Source organism: Colius striatus, chromosome 3, assembly GCF_028858725.1.
Source record: "Colius striatus isolate bColStr4 chromosome 3, bColStr4.1.hap1, whole genome shotgun sequence".
In the NCBI taxonomy this organism is placed as follows: domain Eukaryota; kingdom Metazoa; phylum Chordata; class Aves; order Coliiformes; family Coliidae; genus Colius; species Colius striatus.
In genome coordinates, this window is record NC_084761.1 from 53,689,491 (window position 1) to 53,714,194 (window position 24,704).

The 24,704-nt window shown below is 37.8% G+C and overlaps 1 protein-coding gene across 1 annotated transcript in view; it reads left to right on the forward strand.

Annotated features, from left to right (window-relative positions):
• GUCY1B1 (guanylate cyclase 1 soluble subunit beta 1) overlaps positions 1 to 24,704 on the forward strand; it is a 47,362-nt gene that overhangs the window by 11,003 nt on the left and 11,655 nt on the right. Inside the window, exons 3-7 of the mRNA XM_061993508.1 lie at positions 8,065 to 8,165; positions 10,212 to 10,330; positions 14,341 to 14,538; positions 22,468 to 22,698; positions 24,122 to 24,238. Of these exons, the coding sequence (XP_061849492.1) occupies positions 8,065 to 8,165; positions 10,212 to 10,330; positions 14,341 to 14,538; positions 22,468 to 22,698; positions 24,122 to 24,238 (766 nt within the window). The remainder of the gene's footprint in view (positions 1 to 8,064; positions 8,166 to 10,211; positions 10,331 to 14,340; positions 14,539 to 22,467; positions 22,699 to 24,121; positions 24,239 to 24,704) is intronic.

Below are 24,704 nucleotides of genomic sequence, written 5' to 3' on the forward strand. Positions count from 1 at the left end.
CCATATACCTCTTAACATTAATGAAAGTGACTCTAAGTTGGAACATATATTGTGGTTAATGTTTCTAAGCCCTTACTTCTTACTATTCAAAAATTCTAAGCAGTGTTTTTAAAGTTTTCTTAAAATTGATGCCGAATAGATGATTCTTCATGGGTCTGGAGGTTAATATTCACAAGATTTGTAGGGTCAGGATGCTGCACTTCCTGCTTCTCACGGCGAAAGGACTTGCTTGGAGGTCAGGAGTTTAAACTGTGTTGATGCCAAATTCTGTAATTTGTCTGGGAAAGACTTGGCTAAAAGGAAATAGCAGCATGTTGTGAAACGTAGTGTGAGCATTCTTGCAATATCCTTCAGGTACTTTGCAGTTTTCCCGTGACTGGGAAGTGTGTTTAGACCTATCAGGATACCAGGTGTTATATCACTCGCTTTTATAAATTAAAAGCTTGAAAGAATATTTTGTAAATACTGTTCCTTTTAGTCCACTTATGTAAATAAGGAAGCAAAATAATACTAGCTTTATATGTTTTTTTAAAAATAGTACTTGGAGTAGTAGCAAAAAACTTTGTACCTTTGCTAACTGTATCTTCTAGGATTATTTTATTTTGAAAACCTACATTAAACACTCTCAGATCCAGCCTGTAAAACTGGGAAATAGCTCAGAACGCTAAAGTCTATAAATACACCTATTTACTTTGCCCAGAACATCATTTTCCTGGACAGATTCCCATTTTTATTTAATCTTGTAACTTAATATAATTTATGTTTTTCCCAGCTGTGTGTTTTAAAATATCTCTGGACTATCCACGACATGCACAAATCTATTTTCTTTTTTTGGAAGGAAGGAGAAGAGTGTTTCAATATTTTTAATAATTTTTTGCAAACATCTTTTTGAAATACATTAAAAAAAAGGATGAGAAGCATTTTGAAAACACAAACGTCTGTGAACTAACAGTGAGCAGTGAGTTTGCCATTTTAATGTAAAAGAGATGCAAAGATGATGATTCTGGTTTTACTGACACCATCTCTGGATCTGACACATGTAATTCCATTTAATAGTGTTACTCTTGGAATGGGATTAAGCTTGACGTGCTCTTATCAGTGAGATCAGAACCAGGCTGGATTTCTAAGTGCAGTAGTGTTATTTTGTCATTAAGATTGTTTTGACTGGTCTCTTCCATTTAATGAGCACTTTTTCCATCCTTGGTACTCCAAGAGTAGTTAAGCACAATGGTGGCAAAAGTCCCAACAGAAACAATACCTATCATGGAAGAAGTCCTAGAGATGGTCCTGGAACTAGCTGCTGTTGTGTTATGTCCAAGGTGACACTCCCAGGGAGTCTGATTGCACTTTGTTCTGGAGTTTTGATAGGAATAGATCCAGTTGTGCTTTTGGGATGCTGGATGATCTGTTAAAGTAACGCCAACAACTTCACATTAATAACGATTTTATATCACCGAGAAGCCTGTGCAGCTTCAGGATGTAAAATAATTTTTCCATCCAGCCTTGTACCTGGGGTTTTTTTTGTATCCCTTACATTTTCTCAGCATGTACTGTATGCAAAATTCTGTAATGTGAGTGGTTCTTTTTCTGTAAGGTTTTTTTTTTTTTTAATTCCAGCATTATGACTATTGAGACAGGATTGCAAGTGCTACTTCACAGGTGTAAAAAAGTTCTGACAGCATCAACATTCTTGATTGTGATTTATTCAAATTCCCTTTAAATGCTAACAGTCTGATTGCAAAACTACATTAAAATCCACTTTGTGCACAATGGGCTGTATAAGATCAACCTCATGTGGCATCTCGTCCAACTGTGTTATCTGTAAAATATTTAAAGATGGCATAATAAATCCTTACTAGATCAAAACCAGAGAAAATATGTCCTCTATGTGAAATAAAAATGTGTGCAACCTGTTTTTTAAAAATGGGCATTGCAAGATCTGTTCTGATTTTAAGAATAGTTTTTGTCGGAATGTTTGCCCACATTTAACGTTTCGTCCATCTCTGTGAATTATTAACATTACCTTTGAACATTCATAGTGTGTTTTTAAATACTAAACTAGTTTCACAATGGGAAAGATTTTCAAAGGGCCCATTGTACACATGTAATATCACCTGTAACGTTATTCTGTGCTGCTAGACCAACAGCAGTTTGGGGGGTGATAGCGTGACTGATGGAGTAAAGGCTGCTTTAAGACTTGGTCCTGCTTTGATCTACTCAAGAGGAATTTTTCCATTGATTTCAAAGTCAAACCTGTACGTGAAAAATGGCCTCTATATAGCTGTGTTATTTTCCATGCTGCAATAGTTAAGGTTTGGGTTTTTTTTTCCCAAGTAAACTTCCTCACATTAACCTGGATAATATAAACATTCTGGAGGAAAACAAAAGCATTTTAGAAAAGTCTGGGCTGGAATCTTTGCTTCCCACAATTCTTATAGCTCTGTGTAATCATTCCAAATTAGTCTAGAGTAAATAAAAAGGGCTGCCAGACCATAGCAGTTAGGACAGGCATAACATAGGATACAAGTTTTGAACCGTGAAGTATCACATCCCATGTGCTGACAAGAGTGATTTTGGGCAAGAGCATTAATATCCTGACATTTTAAGTTTTGAACCTAAACTTACTGGGGAGCAATGCACACCCTTCTTTTGTCTCTAGAAATGTAAATGGGACATTAATTGTAAATTGTGTTTTATCTGACTTACAACTTATTTTGAAAGAAAGGCCATGTAAAAGTTAACATTTTGCTACTGTAGTGCTACTACTTCACTAAAGAATTAACCAGGGCTTGGGAATTTGCCAGAGCTTGTTGCTTTTGGCTCTTTTCCACTCAAACCCTTAAGAAAGCCATCAACATGTTGTTTCTGTTAATGCCTTTGTGATCAAACACTGTGGTCTGCAGAAAACATTAGAGCTATGCTAATTTACTCCCATAATTTTATCTGTTAAACAACTAGGAATCAAGACTGCAGCAAAACATTTCAAGGGAAATGCCACAGATTTTCATAAAGCCATGGGTTATGAAGTTTTGTATGATATATGGTTGGTCAAATGTAAATTCTTTGCATCTAAGGATGCTGTGTTATATTGCAGTTCAGGGTCTTCAAGACCCGCTTGGACATGTTCCTATGTGACCTGATCTATGTGAACCTGCTTCTGCAGGAGGATTGGACTAGATGATCTCTAAAGGTCCCTTCCAACCCCTACCATCCTATGATTCTATGAACCAGCTTATGAACCATTTGTCAGCCAGGAGAGAGAAGCTATTCAGAAGAGAAAAGTTGCAGCCTTCTGATTTGTAAAGTTCACATACTTAGGTTTGTAGCCATACCTTGTTGTTCCACATAGGCAGGCTTACTTTGGTTTGTGGTGCCTATAAATTATAGAGTTAAAAACAGCTGCCTCACCCTGGAGGAATTACCCATTGATGGACAACCAGCCACTGCCACTTTGCAAAGCTGAGAATGCTGCTTCTTTATATCACCTGTGCTGGGTTTGCTTGGCAAGGTGTTTTGGTGTAGCAGGGGGTTGTGAGACTTCTTTGAGAAGCAGCTGTAAAGGCAGCTGGCTTCTAGATGGACCTGCCACTGGACAGGTCCAAGCCCATCAGTGATAGCAGTAGCCTCTCTGTCATAACATACTTAGGAAGGGGAAAAAGGTGCTGCACAAGCTTGCTTGAAGTACAGGTACCTCTGTAAAAACAGGAATGTTTTCGCCTTTCATTGGCTACTTTGGATAAGCTTATAGCAACATTTCCAGATCACATGTAGTATTACAGCTAATCAAATATTTTAGAGAGAAAGACTTTCAGAAGTTCTTACTGCTCCTGGGTTATTGAGAGAGGCAGAAAGGCTTCAGAAGCTGCAGACCCAGCTCACTAAATGCATGGGAAAGGCTTCAGCAGATTTCATTGTACCTCCTGTCCTGTCCTCAGCCACTCTGTCTAGCTACATGTTCTGTATGCCCAGCAATTTCTGTGCCAGGTGATGAACCAGACAGGGAAATTCATCCAGCAGAAAAATAACCCAGGAAAACAAGTATCTAACTGAATTTGATTTCATCTTGCCATCTAGCTAAACAACTGGGATGTACCAGCACATCGGGACTTAAGAGAGATGGAGAAGGAATTGTCCTGAAAAGGAAAAAAAACTTCTTTAATAAGTAATTTGCAAGCACAGGCCTTAAAAAAGCAGTGTCTCTTTTGACGAAGGTTTAGAGGAGGCATTGTCATGGGATTTGTCATATTTGTAGGACAAGCAAAGAGCTTTTTGCCTGCATTCTTTTGAGTAAGGAATGTAATTCCTTGAAGGAAAAACTATTTAACTTGACACATTTTATAGAAAAAAAATCCCTAAATGAGATTAGCTTTTGTGGAATATCTTTTTGTTGCTGTTTAAAGGAGTATTACTATGCATGGGTCCTTTTTCCCCCGTACTGCTGGAATGCCCAGCAAGACAGCTAATTCTGTGTGAAGCCTTAGAGCAGTTAATTTCACCTAAGAAAATTATGTCTGAGAAATGCAGAAGTGACTGCTCCTTGAATTCTTTTTTGCTCAATGCAGAGAAGATGACTGCTGAGAAACTGGAGAAAACTAAAGTAGTTAAAATAACGTACATTAAATTAGGCATTGAAATAACCAGTGGTGATTTTAAAAAGTAGTGGCTCAAAGAAATTGCAGGCATTGAAGAAAAACTTTGACAAAGTAAACCAAAGGCAAATAAAAAAAAAGAAAAAAGGAAGCATGGCTTGCCTCAGAGAAGGAAACAGGAAAAGGTCCAGTCAATGTAATTGGAAATAAATGTAAGAAGTTTTGAAAGAGATACGAGCATGATTGAACTGGGTCAATTTTTAATAGAGAAAATTCTCACACACAAAAATTATGTCTACTGAATTGCGCAAGTATGCAGTATTTTTGAGGATGTTCATTGCTTTTCCAGATGTGTGTGTTATCCTTTGTGGTTTGGCTGAGATCAGAGAGACTAAAAGAAAGCACAATGTGCATCAGAGATGTGGGAAAGTTTGTTCACCCTTTGAAAACTTCCCTCCAAGCTGTATCTGACTTCCAGTTACATATTATGAGAATCAAAGAATCAAGATGGTTTTCTTTTCTCACATTAATTTCAGATCACCTCTTAGGAAATGTAACTCTACCTTCTTGTCTCTGACTGACCTCATATGCTTCAAGGCAATTTCCCTCTAATAAGTCCAAGTTTCCTCCTATGTAGGAGAAGAGGGAATATGTGGTATGGGAGCTGTTTTCAGAAATTGATTAGGCCTGATACCCTGCAGACTGATCTGAAGTTTTCAGAGAATAGCTGAAGTACTATTTTGGAGTACAAAAATATTTTGGAGTGTGGAAATAAACATTCCAATTAAGTTTATTCGTGTTTCTCATGCCATGGAATAGAGAACAATGTTCCTTTTGTGCCAGAATTATGTAGGTTGTTTAGTCTTACCTCACCTATAGCCTTGTCATATTACTTTAGGAAAATTACTTAGTGTTTTTTTAGCTCATTACATCCATTTGTAGAATGAGTATAAAAATGTGTATTTCAAGTAGTAGTTACAAGATTATTAGTTAATAATAAAAAGTAGATATATTTTTGAAATATGAAGCCAATGTAGTATATTTTTTGGTCAGCAATAAGAATGTGATGAGCAAAATTAAAGGAGGATGAGGAAGAAAAAGAAAACAGGTTCCAGACTTCTATTGATAAGTGAACTAATAGTCATAGATGTATAATAACTAATTGAGGGTTAAATGATAAGCAAGTTTATTTAGGTCAATAGAATACTGCCATATGAGTTTGGAATCAGGCCATATCAGCAGTACCATTTGCCATCTATCAGTTTGAAGAGGAATGGGAATACTTAATTCTCAGACCTCTCTCCCCTTTGAGTGACACAGAAAATGTTTCTGTTTGCGTGGCTGCGTAATTCCACTATGACTCTAAATGCTTGAATTGTGTTGGCATTATAATTTTGTATTATTTCATTTTAAAAAATAAATTATGCCAGTTCTAGAAAATTAGAATTAAAGTTTCAGTCAGAGACTTTTGTTTTGATTGATGGTTGATCGTTTTATGATGATGGAAGACAAAGATTTTGATGGGAAAGGGGATGTAGGATTTTACCTAGTTGATTTAAAGTCTACTTTTTGTAGGTTTATAATTGCTGCGATGACAAATAGAAATTTAGCAGTTAGAAATATTGACTCTCAAACTGGAAACTTATTTCAAGGAGCCTTATCTTGAGCATTTCTGTCTCACTCTGGTAAAAGACCTTCACTACGATGGTACTAGTAAATAAAATGTTTTAGCCATGGTTCTCTTTCATTTGCGTGTTAGGAAAAAAAAAATATTCCAGTCCTGAATTGAAGAATGTATTGATTTTCATGACATGTGCTTAGTTTTTTATTAAAAAAACCCTCATTGTCTGCATTTTTGGTATTTTTTCCAATTCCAATGCTTTTTTCTGAGGAACCACTCCCTGTACTATTTTTTTTTTTTTTTTTACTGTGACATAAGAAAGTGTGAGTCATTCTCTTCCAGGCTTTCCTACCTCTTTAACTTTCTTTTGTCTTTCTGAAGTGTTCTGCAGCATAGAGCTGTGTTTAGATGAAAAGGGATGTTTTCCTTTTAATGAAGTAGCTGTGGCTCTCCACCTTCAAAGATGTTTTCTGTGCCCTGATAATATTAGTTTTGCTGAACCAAAATACATTTCAAGCACATAAATTAGAGCATGAGTACCTACAAACACCTCTTACCAGTATTTCTATAAAGCCCATTGTCTCTATAGAGAGTCGTTGTAGGTGAGACCACAGAACATCAACAGCTAATATAAAGCAATACTGAGAAAGGAGGCTGTGCTCTCTGTGCATCCCCCTCTGTCAGATGAAGGAGATGGTGCCAGCTGATGAGGAGAAAATACAGAATGTGACTTGCAACAGGGCAGAGTTGCAGCCACATCCCTTGGCATGCTGTATGTGTGGCAAGACATGCAGAAGCTGGCCCTTCGGGGTCCTGGGGTCTACCTGACTGTGAAGGTGCTCCTTGTCTCCCTCCCACTCAGCCACAACTGCAGTACAAATGGCCTGGCTCCTGTCTTGAGTGCATGGGGTAAAACAGGGAGGAAGACACTTGTGGGCCCTCCCTAATAACTCGTGTCAAATGCAAGGCTTGGAAGGTACAAGAGTTTATTGCCTAAGGTAATCAACTTGTTTTCCCCGAGGAAAGGACAAAAGCTTACAGAGTTGTCCTGCAATTTGGACAAGGTGCTGATTCACTATTAAGACTGAAGAGAATAATAAATGATCCTGAAAAAGAAAATAATAATTTCGATTTTTTACTTAGCAGTAGCAGTAAGTATGCATGACATATGCATGATTCTTATCTTAAACCTAGGGTTGAGAATTGTTGCCTTTAGTGAAAAAATTAATATTTTTATTGGGCTTTAGCTCAGTCGTGACACTTTACTCATGAAGAACTGACATGCAATGCAAAAACAAGGTGTTAGAAAATCCTAGCATCCTTTTTTTTCCCATCTGCTGTGCACATGCATGGGCATCTGCAGAATTCTCTAAAAAAGGTATTTGATCAGTTACCTACATCTAGATTTTAGATTTCTCTTTGAGCTGTGTGCAAATGGTTGTAAAAAAACCTCATGCCTTTTGGAGATAAAGAGTGATCAAAATCAGAAGGAATGAAAAAAATTGCTTAAAAAGTATTTAAATAGCCCATCTTAGGCTGGATTATTGGATAATCTCATATTTTAAAATGCATATTCTATTTTTATTAGTTCAGCAACTTCTTTGTGAGGCTCTGTACTGAAAAATTGTATTTATTTTATCACAGCTAGTTATTATTTCTGTAACACAAGAAATCTGCAGTACTTGTGGTGACTCTGAGATATGAAACAGATTTATTTCTAGTTTTCTATCTTAACTTTTTAAAGGTAGAACCTACAAACATACTTTATTTAAAAGACTAGTACCAAACTATGTATAATTGATTTATCGATATAGTGCTTCTCCCTCAAACAGAAATATTTTATTTTCTTTTTAGGAAGGAGGCACAGCTGGATGAAGAAGGACAGTTTCTGGTCAGAATAATTTATGATGATTCCAAAACCTATGATCTGGTTGCAGCTGCAAGCAAGGTCCTTAGTAAGTAGTATAGGTGTCTTCTTTGCCCATTCATCACAAAAAAATACAGTACCCCCCATAAAAACAATCTGTGTGGTAGAAAGAAACAGTATTTAGCACAGAGGAAGTGAAAACAGGGTACTGATCGAGATAATTTTTTTAAAGTCTCAGAAGAGAGGTTTTTATTTCTTTTATATATCTAAGATATTTTTATTTCTTTTATTCCATGTAGTGGCTTAGCCCTGGCTGGGTGCCAGATGCCCCCCAAATTGTAATACCACTCCCCCTCCCAAACTGGACAGGGGAGAGAGAAATATGAGAGGTTTGTGAGTCGAGAGAAGAACAGGGAGATCAATCAGCAATTAGCATCACGGGCAAAACAGACTCAACTTGGGGAGAAAAAGGTTTGATTTATCAGTGAACTATCAGAACAGGGAGATGAGAAATAAAACTGAATCTTAAAACACCTCCCATGACCCCTTCCTCTTCCCGGGACTCTTTTTCCTTCCCCCGCAGTGGCATGGGGGATGGGGGTTGCGGTCAGTTCATTACAGATGGACTTTGCTGCTTCTTCTCAGGAGGGAGGCATCCTCACACTTCCCACTGCTACACTGTGGGGTCCCTCCCACAAGAGACAGTCCCTCAGGAACTTCTCCAGCGTAGCTCCTCATGAACTGCTCCAGCATGGGGCCTCCCAGGGGGGCAGCTCCTCACACCCTGCCTCAACATGGGCTATCCACTGGGAGAAAAGTAGTTCAGGTACTGACTGACTGCTCCAGCCTGAGTGCCTCACAGGGTCACAAGTCCTGACAGCAAACCTGCTCTGGCGTGGGCTCTTCTCTCCCCACAGACTCCCAGGTCCTGACAAGAACTTGTTTCAGGGAGTTTCCCATGGAGTCACAGTCTCCTTTAGGCGTCCACCTGCTCTGGTGTGGGGTACTTCACAGACTGTGAGTGGATCTCTGCTCCCCTGTAGTCCTTCATGGGCTGCAGGAGGACAGCTGCTTCACCATGGTCCTCACTACAAGTCACAGGGTAGTCTATCTTTCAGGGCCTAAGCACCTTCCTCCCCCTCCTTCTCCAATGACCTTGGTGTCTGCAGAGATGTTTTCACATTCTCACTCCCTGTTGCTGCTGCAGTGCAGCAACTTCCTCCCATTATCAAATACATTATTGACAGAGGCGTTACCTCAGTCACTAATTGGCCAGGCCTGGGTCATCTGTGGGATCCATCTTAGAGTTGACTGGCATTAGCCCCATCAGCTACAGGGGAAGCTTCTGGCATCTCTTTGTTTAAAGAAGCCACCCCTGTAGCCTCCCCACTACCAAAAACCTGGCTCAGGTAAAACCACTACATCCCTGAAGTGATTTTTTTTGTTACTTCAAAGTATTCAAAGGCTTAAGTACACTTTAAAGTGAAGTAATATACCTCATCCACAGACCACAGTCAGTGTTAACAAGCAGTCATGAAGTAAGAATAGCACTCTGACTTCCTTGCCAGTACACCCAGGTTTCAACCACTGCTGCAAGAACAACCTGTGACTGAATCCTTAATCCCTTTGCTGAACAAGCATGCTGAGTTACAGAAATGTTTGTGGCATGGGCACATCTCATTTAAATTGCAGCTCTGGTCTGTAATTTAGAAGATAAAGTTATGCCCATCAGCATTATTTTATCTGCAGACCCAAGTGTGGTATGAATTTGTTCTGAATCAGTAATTAGCCAAGAACTCATTAGACTACGGTAAGTGTAGTAATGTTGAATTAGAGTAGCTGATGTGGTTTCATGCTTTTGTAAACCAGCAGTAACTCCCCTGAGACAAGCACTACAAAAAACTAAGCTCCTTCATTTTCAAGTAGTGATTTCTTATATATTTCAAAATCTAAAATGCTATACATGTATGAAATGTGGCAAAGTCATAATGGTAGTTGGTAAATCCTAATAAAATTCCTTCTGGATCTGGATAGAGTTAGGTACTGTCTTATTTATGAATGCAAGACTAAAGTAGTGATAAAAGTGTATGAAATGCACTCTTTGGACTGAGTCATATTTTCCTGTTTTAACCAGATCTAAATGCTGGGGAAATTCTTCAGATGTTTGGGAAGATGTTTTTCGTGTTTTGTCAAGAATCTGGTTATGATACAATTCTACGCGTCTTGGGCTCAAATGTCAGAGAGTTTTTGCAGGTAAGAATTTTATGCCAAAATTATTTCAGATACCAGAGATGTATGGTTTAGTCAACAGATTATATTGGGATTTGGACATATAGAGTGTACTGTATAATCTCCCAGTTATTTGTGGAGACATGACTGAAAACTTTCTTCCTTGATATTAGTATTCCATAGAGATTTTTTCTGCTTGGCCATTTTGGCATTGTTGTTCTCTTTCTTTCTCAGTTAATACATTCTTCAGTTTCCTGACAGAGTAATAACTTTCCCATAGTATCTTTCAATTCCATTAAAAAAAGAGTGAGAAAACAAGTGTGTGTATATATGTGTATGTATATATATATATACACACAAATCTGTATACTGTTGTCCATTGGATGTACCATCCTTTATATTTCATAGCATTATTCACAGGCTGCCCTCCAAGCAAGCTTTCAGATAAACATAACTGTTAAAGATAACTTATGTACTTAAGCTGCAGTTAGGGTGGAACAATAATAAAGGAGGGAAAAAAAAATATGTACCTCTCACATTGCTTCACCACTTCAGGTACACATGAATGATCTGGTCCTTCACTGTCACCTTCCCTCATGTCTCTTTCCATATAGTACACTTCTCTTTTCATTCCTTACTACGTGTGATGATAAAAAGACTGGATACATTAGTAGTGCACACCAAACATCTGTAAAAGTGTGAACAGCTTACATTTACATTCTTCTCGTGGCAGTATTTGAAGCTGCTTTGTTTGAGTTTCAGTGTCAATAGATGACATTGACTATTATATACTTCTGTAAATTTTGACTGAACTAATGCATTAGTAACTGTGCCAGAGTTTTTAGCTTTTTTATTATAATGGAAAGTCAATGTTATCTGTCATTTATTGTTTTTTGCATCTTCCAGCACTCAGATTAAGTCAGGAAACTAATTTATATACCTGTTACAAAAATAGTTGCAGATTGGGCTTAATGTGCTGAACTTTTCTCAGATTCTTAAAATACATAATAGAGTTCCAAAAGGTGCTTCTTGAAATCTGTACTGAGTCTGGGATACATGAAATAATTGATGGCTGCAGCTTTTCAAAGCATTTGAAAATAAATCTCATATTTATATTCTGTTTCCTTTGACATGTAAGAGAAAATTTAGTTTATTCATAGATAAAACACAGGTACTTCAAACTTCATGAAAGAGGAAAAAGATAGCGCAACTACATCTAAGATTTATACTTGCTATGAAAAACACAGGCCTGGAAAAATTGCAAAACATATTGAAAAACACTGGGCCAAAGAGAAGCACTGTGACAAGAGGTACCCCTTAAGAAACTCAAATCGTTCTTTTGGATTTGTTCAGTAGCTTTCTACTGAATGAAAGTCAAACACTGGAGTAGTGGGTAGTTCTCTTCTTTAGGGAATCACAGAGTCATTACAGTTGGAAAAGACCTTTAAGGTCATCGAGTCTGATCACAAACCTAACAAGCTCATCACTAAACTAAACCATGTCTCTCAGCAATTAGATATTTAGTTGTTCATAATTGCAGTGCAATAAATTTCAGGGGACTAATTTTCCAGATGCTCTGTACCACACAGGGGTGAACAGCATGTCTTTGTATTTCAGGTGCCAGTCACAACACTTTTGCTTTTAGACAAGCCAGCATCTGCCTGATTTAGTATCACCACCTGTTCTTGCTTGGACATCCCTTTGTATTTCACAGGGGAGCTGATCACTGTCCTCCAAAGCTCCAAAACTTGGTTGTCTGGTCCCAGCACAAGCTCTGGCATACATCTGCACAGCCTAGGAGCTAAGAATTCAGGGAGAGACCTTAAATGATTATTATCTGTACCTGACTGCACTTCTAGGCCATGGTAGGTGAACAACTTGAAAAAAAGACACATTTATTCTTCCAGAAGATGCGGTATCAATTTAGAATAGATCAAACAGAATAAAGAATGAGAATGGGAGTGACAGTGGCAATGTCTAAATGTCAGGATCTGGGAATGATTTCAGCTCCTTGATTTGTAAGCACATCTACTGCTTCTTGACTGTGTGCGGTGTACAATAAACCTTTTGCTCACTCTATAATCTGTGTGTATAGGGAGAAAAGACACATTGGAGGCTGGAAAACAGCTGCAATACATCCTAGGCAAGTCCTCCACTCTGGATGACTATAGAGTAAAGACTGAAGGGCACATCACATGGGCTCGCTTGTGAGACTGCTTGGACAAAATCAGAAGTAATGGAGTAGCAGAGTGGCAGAGTGGTCTTGCAGGTCTTGCTACTGCCATTTGTTAGCAACACTTGTGCCAGACTTAAATGTTTATAAGAGTCCTGTCCTTGATATTGGTCATTTCCCATACATAACAAACTCCTTTTGAAATTCTTCAGGTGTTGATGACTGTGTAACTGTAAGATTATCATCTTTCCCCATGTGTCTCCTTAAGAAGTTTTTTCCAAAAGGTCAGTACATCCCAGCTGTTTCTGAGACATCTGTACTGAAACAGCAGTTCTGCAACTGATTAAGGAGATTATGAGAAGATCCTTCAGAGACAGTTCTGTCACTCTTTTCTCAAACACACTTTTTCTCTTCCAATTCTCTTGTCTTGAACCCTTCAAGGATCTTACAGAATTTGCCTTCAAGCATTATACTTTCCACAACTGAATGCCCACTGACAGCTGGAATGAATTGATTTCCAGATTATTGCCCCAAAGTTTTAAATTGGAGGTGTTGATATAGCAACAAAAACATGGATTTGAAACAAACTAGAAAAAAAAAAGAAGAATGAAGTTCCAGGCTGAGTGCATCCTACGGAATTCATTTCTAAGAGTCTCATTTCCTCTGGAGGCCTCCCAGGAGAAGAGGCAGATGTTTGAGCATTTCACAGCTCACATGAAATCAAGTTCAGCATGCTTCCACAATTTGATGATCGACAGATGGTCGTGAAAGGTGGAGAATGGCCCAGACAGCACACTTAAAATATTTTCCCCTCACTTTTCCATGCACTGGCAGAAAACAAAATGCAAAGCCTGGTGGTAGCAGTTACTTGCAGAGATGAGAGAACAATATTTAAAATATGCAGTAATATTCTGGACTTAAGATATAAAGGAGTTGCATGAGTTTTACAAAATAGGTAAGTAATTTTGTAGGTTGCAACACTATCCAGCAGACTAAGCTGCTCTTTTTATGTTAAATACAACAGTATATAACAAACTGAAGCCTTGATAGTTGCTTCACAATCAGTCAGATCTAGTGCTGTGTTCGAAGTGTGATTTTGATCTCAATGTTCTCTTTAATGTCCTTGTTAGATATGCCAATCCATTTATCATTTAGCTTTTTTGATAGCAATTTGTCTGGTCAAGATTTAAATACATAAGGTGTTGAAAACATCAGCTGGATAAATAGAAGACTTCTTTTTTCCCAAATAACCTTCCCTGAAACATTATTACGCAGCTATGATGTGTTCTGTTTATTCTGTGGATTTTTTCAATTCTTCTCAAATAAAATATGTATTTGAGATTGGTCTTTCTATCATTTAAATCTTCACTTTAAAATTTGAAAATGTCAGGCCCTGTAAGCTTGGGTTGACTGTTATGATGTCAGATTTATCCTGTTTTATTGAGAACAGGGAAAAAGACTCATGTTTATTCAGACATACTTATTTGTATTTGACACTTAAATTCACATCTGAAGAGAAGATTATAGGGACTGGAATTGGAAGGGATGAGTTACAGGACTGAGAAGCAGAGTGTTTCAAGATATGGCGCAGTCAAGCATGAATTCTTAATATCTAGAGTAATTTTTCATAGTGCTAATTTTAATGCCATTTATCATACAAATATTGCCACAATAGATGGAAGGAATATGGCAGGCTACCTGAAAAGCTGGCTGTGATGACAGTTCTACAAATAAGAAGGCAAACACACAGAAAGGAGCAGTAGGAGAAAGGAGATGTTCAGATTAGACAGAAAATGTACATACTTTCTTCAGAACTAAGAAGTGGATGCCTTATAATCATGTTTTAAATTTCTTCTTCCAGAACCTGGATGCTTTGCATGACCACCTTGCCACTATTTACCCGGGTATGCGAGCCCCTTCCTTTCGATGCACTGATGCAGAGAAGGGGAAGGGACTCATTCTGCATTACTATTCGGAAAGGGAAGGGCTCCAGGATATTGTCATTGGAATCATCAAAACAGTAGCTCAACAGATCCACGGTACAGAAATAGATATGAAGGTAATGTCTAAAGGGATTTACACATTAGAAGTTTATGTCATTGGGACAAAATCAAGAAAATCAAAAGGGAAATGATGGCAAACAATCATTTTCATTGCTGCTGCCCTCTGTGAAGCTGTGGCATCAGTACTGACTGAGGAAGAGTCATTATCATTTGTGTCGATTTAAGTACAGGTCACCCACGTGCTGAGAAGGCCAGCACTAGTTTGTGAACAGACCCAACTGGAAACAGTTCAGAACAGCATCTCCTTATTCAAAGAAGGAGATGACATGTACAGAAATTAGATGTTGGGTTATTTGGGGTGTTTTTTTCCACTTTATCTTATATTTAACATACATTTCTTACTGTTTACTGTGTTCTGGGAGAACACAGACATTTTGTCTCTGTGTCCTAGATTATTCATCTATGTGCAAACTGTGAGGCTGATGTGTGTTGATGAGGCCTGGCTGGTGAGCAGTGTTTTCTTTGCAATCTGCATGCCAGGTCCTTCCCAAAAGCAAGATGTGTTTGTGGGTCTCGTACTTTGTTGCGAGAGAGTGTGGTTGGATATACACTTACAGTCCAAGAAGTGGAAAAATGTTCCTCAGTCACAGTTTTCATAACATCATATGTGCTAAGTCAGTTGTGAAATGGGAAAGAGACTTCTGCTTTGCATCCATGCGGAGCAACAGAAAGATTTAATTGATTAGGCCTTGCATATGTAATGGTAAAAAATCAGAACTTCATGCAAGGTGCAGATATATGTGGGAAAAGCAGCAAATAAAACCTTTGCAATATAAAATACATTTCATCAAGTAGAAAATAGTCTAAGAGGTACAACGAGCGTTGTGGTTTTTTTTCAATTGTTCCCTAATTATATTTTCAGTAGTTTCATTGTATACTTGCTCAGAAAATCACTTCCAGTTTCATGAGTGTATAACAAAAACTTGATCTTGCCCAGATAAGAAATTTACAAGCCATCCAGTGTCAACAGTATTTATACTTTTAGGTTTCTTATTATAAGATAGCTCAGGTTTATAGTGAATGACTAGTTCCATGTAGTGATGCTGATATGTTTGATGTCCTTTTTATATTCTGCCTTGTAGAAATATATAGTTCAAACTTTTACAGCAGGTGTTACTAATCAGATATGGAAGGATGCAACAAAATCAAAACAGTCCTCTCCTTAGGTCCCTGTTTATTTAAAATGTTGAAACACACAAGGAGGACTGTGTTGGAAAGTTGGCTGCAAGAGTGCTGAAGCTATTGCTTGACAAGCATTCCTTTTTGTAGCATAGGCAGCTTATGCAGTTGCTTTCTCTTACTGCTCAAACTCATCCTATGACAGCTTCTTCAGCTGTGTCTCTCCAGCCATTGTCAAGCTATAAAATAAACTAGGCTGAGGAAATGAAGAGGATTCAAAATAACCATGTTGGGTTTTTTTTTTTTTTATGGGTTATTCTTACCCATATTTGTTCCCTTATGTGGTTTTATGTTCTGCCTGTCAGAGAGAGTTCTGCCAGCATATTCAAGGGATCATGTTGGGACAAAGCGATCAGTGGGGCAGTGGAGTAATCTGGGTTGTGCAAAGCAGCTACCAGAACAAACTTTTGACAAACTGTGTCCACAGTCTGAATGCTGCTTTCTTGAGAAGATTGTATTGGACAATACTGATATCTATCTAGGACTTCTCACAAATAATATTTATTACAAAGAGGTTTAAATATTGATTATAAATTTACTTCTCATTTTTATTTGACTTTGTTAGGCTTTTCTGGAAATTTTATTTTTACACTATAAGTAAATAGGCATTTAATAGTGTTGCAAGTGAGCACAAAGTTTAATTTGAATCCAGACTATTTTACCAGACTGTCTGAACCAAAAGCACATATGTGCCTAAAAAGTAGTATTGCCTCTGAACTGCAGAAAGTGCATATTGTCGGTATTTTTATTCCTTTCAGGTATTTATATATATGGATGAGATCCTTCTGAGTCTCCTCCAGGCTGGACAGTGCCAACTGTCTTAGCCTTTCCTCTTATGAGAGTTGCTCCAGTACCTTAATCATCTTAGTGACCCTAAGCTCCATGTCTCTTTTGTACTGTGGAGGCCACAACTAGGTGTCAGACTCCAGCTGTGGCCTCTCCAGTGCTGAGTAGAGGGGAAGGATCACCTCCCTTGACCTGCAGGGAAAACCTAATGATCACGTGATCAAGAATCTCATGATCATAAGAGCAAAAATGTATATTTAAAAAAACATATTTTTCTTGTTTTGTTCCCATTTGTTTCCTTGGATGGAGAAATAGCTAAATTAAAAAGGCTATTTTATCACCTTTCTGAAGTTTCACATAGAAAAATTTTCTATATACACACATATATATACACACACATACATACATGTTCTTCTCAACTGCAGTGGGGTTTCCTTTTATGAGAATTATGTCTTTCAAGAAAAATGCCTTTTCTTTTAATAGTTAGAGTGTGTGTGTGCTGAGGGCAAGGTAAAAAAAGAGGTCTTAGTTTGTTAACCTCAGTTAGCACTGAAAGGAAGGCAATTTGTTTTCAACTTGAATTCAGAGTTCCAGTTGAATAGGTCAGGAAAGCTTAGGTTGACATTAATTGGTTAATTAGTTCAAGTCCAATTTGCCTTATCTTTCCTGATGTGGTAAACCATTTTTAGCTAAATAGAGCTAAGAATGTATAATTTTTGCAGCAGGTATTGTCCCATGAATTTTTACTGAGTTTTAGAACACACTTTGAATACTTAAGTTCTACCAGTCTGAGTATGAGAACTAAAAATCTTCATGGTGCTGGTGGCTGGCTTTGGCATGAGATCTGTCAGCAGCTTTCTAGCTTTGCTTTCTCTTGCTTCACTTGTCAGAGGTTGTTTGTGTATAAGTGAGAGTGACCTGTGAAGATGAAGTCAGGACAGGAGTTCCCTCAAGGCTACAGATGGTACAGGTCATCAAAGAATATTGTACAATCCTACAAAGCCAAAAAATCTGTTGGGAAAACAGACATCTGCAGAATGAGAGCAGACTATCAAAATCTCTCTTTTACACGGGGAGGATGGTTTACAATATAAAATGAGAAAAGACAAGGGAAATCATTGACAAGATGGTAGTTTCAGACTGTCTCATTACTAATGGCGATACAAAAAACAAAGCCAGGATGAGACCAGCTGGAGAGCTGACCTAAAAATTAATTAGTTGTTTTGGAGGACATACATCTACACGTTAAAATACTAGCTGTATGTGTATGAAGTTAAGTCAGTCACAGAGCATGATCAGCCTTTAATTATGACACAAAGACAGCTGGAAACTTCACTGTCTGCAGGCTTGGAGGTCCAGTGCAGTGAGACAGTATGTCATGAAACCAGCTGCCAGGTGGAGACATCCCCACCATTTAACTTAGGGTGTGCAAAGCTAAGAGTGACACCTAATGAACTGCTTTGCCTCAGGATCATCCTGAAACAGCTGCAGTGAAATTTGTCGAGTAGCATGGCATAGTCATTTTTGGATCAGAAGACATAAAGAGTTTCATTCCGTATTGACCTTTAAATGACAAAACTCTGACTTTGTATTAATCTTCACAATTTGATGGAAAAAAGATCTCTGTCCAAGGACGTTCCCTCCTTCCCCCATGCTGATATATGAGTGTATCTCTGAGACATGCTCTGATCTGTAGAATTGAGTCTTATTTTGTAGATACATCAGTGAAAGTTTGACAGCATGGGCTTGTTATACATGCTGTATCACCATTATACTTCTTGATTTAATATCTTGTGTGAAACTCACCAATTATATTAAACCACAAAGTCATTTTTAAATAACTTTTCTCCGAGTTGTCCTTCACTGAAATATTGGCATGACTTCTCACATGGCTAAGCAAGGACAAACTCTGAAGATACATCTTCTGGAAAGCACAGGCAGGTTAGCAGCTTGGTGTTATATGTTCTTTTTGAAACAAGGAGAGTGATTTTTTGCTTCGGTTTCTAACTGCAGTTACTATGGTGATCGAGCTTTTAGACATGATGAACTGATGACACTTCACCAACTAACACCACGAGGGAAGGAAGAATTAGACTTGATTCCTGGCTTCATCGCTTCTGTAACTGAACTTTCATTTGTCAAGCATTTAACAGAGGCTTCTTCATCAATATTTAAATTATACTGAAATTCTGTGGCTTCTGGACTTGGCTTGCAGATGAAACATTAGCTAAGTTCTATTCTAGTTAAGCTATACATGCCTAGGGTAGAGGTATCTGGCCAATTAGGCTGAATCTGTAGGTGCTAGGGTGAAGGGGCAGGATTTATCATGCTATGTTAATGTACAGAAGTGCTCATTTTAAATTTGCTGACAAGATGGATGAAATCACAAGTTAGGAAGATTAGATAGTGCATAAATGATGTGAGTAGAAAAGAGGTCACGAAATTACCTATCCAATGAGAAGTTATTTGAGGGTGAATCAGTAGCTTTCTTAGCGTGGAGAGAGGGGTATGATTGTAGCATCTCTTATTAAGGGTCTGTACATGGATGATATGTTTGGCCTACTGTTCATTTGTGGCACTAAAGTGATGTACTAGTACAGCAAGCATTTCCAAATGCCCTGGAGTCTGGTCAAAAATAGTCTTTAAAACAAACTTGAAGATGCCTGGGAAATTTGCAGCTTTGCACTGTTACTGACAGTTCTGATCTATAAAAGTTAGGGGAGTAATATATCATGTGCAAAGACTGATTTCATCACTGTATAGGTTGTATAAGGTTGTCTCAGACTTAGCTAGCTGTCTTGAAGCATGTAGCAGTTTTGGCTTTTTTTTTTTTCAACCAACACTTCAGTTTTGTTTATCAATCATATCATTCATTTACAGTAAATGGGAAAAAATGGGTAGTTATGAAAAATCTGTTTGATGCTGTATGGTAGCAAGGAAAAACCTGTCAGTACAGATGCAGGTTGGTAGCTGAATGCTAGTATGTAGTGACTAAAAAGGTCATTAGGCCGTAATATTAATATCAGTGTGCTGTTAATATTAACATTTGCTTCAATTTTTAAAAAGTAGTTTTAGGACTGTTTTACTGAATTCAGAAGTTTTTAATTGAAAGTATGCTTTTTTATTTTTTGAGCTTTGGAAAGAGCAACTATTCAAAGTAAGATCCAAGAATGGAAATGATCTGGAAGCATAGGTCAATTCTAATAATAGTTCTACAGAATTTGAAAAAGGTTACTGTGTATAATCTCAGCTATCCCTGGCCACAGCAGTAGTAATAATAAAGCCTATGGGAGCGTGCATCACAGAATCACAGAATGGTCAGGGTTGGAAGGGACCTCTAAAGATCATCCAGTTGAATCCCCTGCTGAAGCAGGTTCCCCTAGATCAGGTCACGCAGGAACACATCCAGACAGGTTTGAAAACCTCCAAAGAAGGAGACTCCACAACCTCTCCGGACAGCTTCACCCTCACAGCAAAGTTTTTCGTTATATTCAAAAGGACCGAATAGAAAGCAAGAACTAGGATGCTAACAGCGTTATTTCAATCCTCAGTGTGGTTGCAGTGTCATTTTAGGGATAAAGACTTAAAAGAAGAGAAAGATGTGGAGAACATTTATATTCTGAATTCAGTGATGAACTAGATCTTCTACTACATTCCATTTTCCTGCACAAGCCCACATAACTTTTCTTCCTCAAATGACCACCACATACTCTTTCCAAGGTTTACTTCTTATTAACTCAGAATTTCACACTGCCATATGGATTACCAACACAGTTTCTCAAGGAAATTAAGGTTTATCATCATAGACACTTGAACTTGTACATACATCCAGCTTTAGGTATCTGCATTAGTTCATAAATTTAGTAGGCTGATCTTTCTCTAAGTTACTTATATATGCAATAGAATGAGAAGACTGGTACAGCACATGGAATGGAGGACCTAAATCAGGCTCCTGATCTGAACTGTTCTCCTCAAAAGCCTCTGTTTCCTTTAAATGAATAGTCAAATAGTCAATAGTCAAATAGTCAAATAAAAGATCAAGAAACACTGCCTTTTTAGATTCAGCATCATTCAGCAATAAAATATTCAGTGTTTTACAGTCCTCCATTTTTATAGGAACAAATAAGGGTGTCAACATTCTCCAGCCCTTCAGCTAGCATGACTGACAGTTGTGGAGGAGAAATATTTAATAAACTAAACATCTTGGGGACCAAGTGCAGTGATTGTGCATGTCCATTCTGTTTTCATATTGTAACTGTTAATATCTGTGGTTAGACTATGTGTAAAGGGCAGAATTAGGATGTGTCAGAGATTTAAAGATGTCTTTTTGCTTCAATGGCTTTAGGATCAGACTTTACATGAAAGTATAGTCAGGTGCAACATGTTCCAGAAAGTTGCTGCTAAACAATAGTGTGTAAATAGTATTGTTCTGTTCCAGTCATTAAACCTAATTAAGCTTGAGAAGAGGTGAATTTGGCCTCTTAAGGTAAATGATGTTATTCTATTAGTTATTAGCTTTATGTATTATACTGCAATACATGACTGTAAACAAAACAATCACTATTAATTTCATATTTTTTAGTAACTTTGAATAAAATTACTAAAGTGTGAAATGCTATATTCAAGACACTTGAGATTCCACTGATGTGGATGAGACTGGTTTTTCTCTTTCCACTTAATACAGAATGCAGCTTGGAGAAGATTGTCATTGCTTTTAGTGTTATCTGTTGGTCCTGATCTTGCAATTTGCTTCAGTGTACAAGGACATCTGCTATGTTCACCTTTCTTCTGTCTGTGACATGCCCCTCCTCTCGTCAGCACTGTTTGCCATTGTGTGGTAGACTTTGCTAAGTGCTTTCATCAAAATAGAGTCAAATGGTCTGTGTAATTCAAGACCTTGCCATAGGTTCATTCAAGGCAAGGGGAGAATCCTGTTTTCTGGTAAGTACTGTTGAAAGCAAACATAACATGAGCCTCGACCTCTATTACCAGGATGTACATTTCTCTCAGGCTGTTTGTATTTGGGTGATCTGTGTGTTGTTCATGTGAAGAGCAACTGTGGCTAAGAAAAGCCATAGTTATTCACCTGGAATTATAGAGACTCTCTAAAATATAAATACTTATTACAGAATCACAGAATGGTAGGGATTGGAAGGGACCTTTAGAGGTCATCTAGTCCAACCCCCTTACTAGAGCAGGTCCACCTAGATCATGTCACACAGGAACATGTCCAGGTGGGTTTTGAAAATCTCCAAGGAAGGAGATTCCACAGCCTCCCTGGGCAGCCTCTGCTAGGGCTCCCTCACCCTCATGGTGAAATTATTTTTCCATATGTTTAAATGGAACTTTTTGTGTTCCAGGTTTTGTCCATTACCCCTTGTCCTGTCACTGGATATAACAGAAAAAAGGGATACCCCAACCTCCTGACTTCCATCATTTTTAAGGAAACAGTTTGAAAATTATTCAAGAAAGTGACTCTATCTATTTGATAGAATGTGACAATTTAACCCCACGATGCCCAAAACACATTGCTACCCACTATGGAGGTGAAGCCCAGATAGGAAAGTTCTTCCAATCCCACTAAGTAAATGAATTCATTATTGGCTGCACTTGGTATCAAGTTCATCTCCAGGGCTAGTGGCTTGGGAGGAGGGATCTCCAGCAATGTCTTCTCCAGATGCTTGCATAGGGTAAGGTTGGCAGCTGCTTGCCAGCTGACAGCAACTCGCCCAAGTTTCTGATGGAAGCTGTGCTGGTCATTGTGGCATTGGCCTGCATTTGGTGGAAGTGGGTGAAGTCTGTGGGATGTGACTGTTTTAGAATATGGTATTTTTCAAAATGCAAATATCATTCTTGATTTCATCTTTCTGCTCTAAATGTATTCTTGTCTTCATAATAGCATTCCAGTTATTAATGAATAGGGGAGTTTCAGGTTTTCATTTTTCCCTTCATTTTTCTAGGTTATTCAGCAGAGAAATGAGGAATGTGACCACATTCAATTTTTAATTGAAGAGAAGGAGTCTAAAGAAGAGGACTACTATGAAGACCTTGACAGATTTGAAGAAAATGGTACCCAGGAGTCTCGCATCAGTCCCTATACTTTCTGCAAGGCGTTTCCTTTCCACATAATCTTTGACAGAGATCTGGTGGTCACGCAGTGTGGCAATGCTATATACAGAGTCCTTCCACAGGTTAGATGATTCTCGTGCATGAATAGTCACAGAGATTCCTAACACTAGATTTACAGGTTTATTTTAAAGATTAATAAAATAGATTTAGGATTCCCTGCTTAAGGAGCTTTCCCAGCTAAGTGTATAATATTTACTATATTGTCCTCTCGTTTGAAAGAAGACTTTGAAAATAACTCTTAATTCTACAACAGCTCTGTTCCTTATGGTCATGACCACATGCAGTAAGAGAATAAGCATGAGCAGAGAAAATGTGATCACCCCCACAATTCAACTGTTAGCTTTAATACTTGATTCTTTCTTGCAACTCACTCCAAGATACATTTGCTATGAAAGGGGCAGATAACTTTAAGGTGGATGTGAGACAGGCAGTGCAACTTCTGACATTCAGGAAATGGTCCTGCCCATACCACTGTATAGTGTAGCAGCAGGTACACATTCTGTATATATTTCTTGACAGTAATACCTTAAAATACTTAAACTGTCAGATGCTCAATAACTAAAGAGCAGAATAACAGAAATTAGAGCATCCTTTCTTGGCTTATATATCAAAAGCATCAGTAGTAAATAACATGAGCCAATGTGAGAGATAGATATACATGTGTACATATATATGTGTATGTGCTGAATTTGATGCAGTGCTGCAGTTTCCTCTGATTATTTACAGTAATAGAGTACTCAGAAGTCCATTTAATCTTATGTATTTTTGTATATAAATAGGATACCTCAGCTCTTACCTGAAAGATCTGACAGTTTTTAAAAATAAGCAACAGGTAAGAGAGTAGTATGAGAGAAGTGAAACGGAAGATGATGAAAACAGCAAATGATCTTTTCAATTATGTAGACCAATGTTGCATATACCATATTGTTTCTGAATCATTGACATATTTTTAAAGTGCAATTTTACATTATTAGCTTTTTCCTGCAATTTGTTTTTTATGATTTCTCACAGGATTTTGGAGAAAGATTTGTAAGTAGCTTTGCCAGATTTTTCCCAAGGGCATTCACTGAACAGCTATGAGTATTCAGCCTACTGGGGATGGCTAACAGAATCCTTATTATCAAAGTTGATGCTTTAGAGAATGTGGCTTATTGAAAAGAGAGTTTGAAGGAAGTCACTTAGGAGGAAAACACTGGAAAGATTTTTTTATGTGGCTCTTAGAGTGGGAACAGTTTGATGGGTAGTGAATATGCCAGTCTAGCAGATTTTACAAAGTCATCTTACAGACTAGAATTGCACTTTGAAGCCCATATACTTCCGATGTAAAATCCTCAGTTTTAGAACCTTGTGCTTTAATGGAGAAGTGCATAAAGTATAAACTCACTTCTGTTGAGTATTATTACCTAACCAAATGGAATATAATTACTCCAGGTATATTTTTGTTGTAAAGCATATTTTTTAAAATGTTATTTGTTTTAATTCTAGCTGCAGCCAGGAAATTGCAGTCTGTTGTCAGTTTTCTCCTTAGTCCGGCCTCATATTGATATTAGTTTCCACGGGATCCTGTCACACATCAATACAGTCTTTGTGTTGAGGACCAAGGTAAGCAGAGAATATTAATCTGTCTTGTCTATAAGTAAGTGTGCTTTAGAGAGATGAGAAGAAGTGCTGAAAGCTCAGAAGTCTTCCAAGAAAATTCTTTGCACATTAGTACACTACATCCTTTTTGAATCTTGAGTCAAGAAAAAGTCACAGTTGTGGATTCACACATAGCTGTGAAGTAATGGCTTTACCATTTATAGGAATGATGAAGTACATACACTTCATGTCTTACTTTCTTTGCAAGGAGCCCATCAGTTATATGGTATTGTACTAAAGTAAATGTAGAATGGCAAGTTACATTTACTTTTGTCTCTTAACAATATAGGAGATAAATACAAAATGTGTTCTTACTTAGGGCTGTGCATTCATACACAGTTCTATGTGTCATTTTTCTTAGAGAGGAGGCAGATGATATGAACAAATGCAGCATGTAGAGTAGCACCTACTGTGTCAAGGAGGCAGTTTA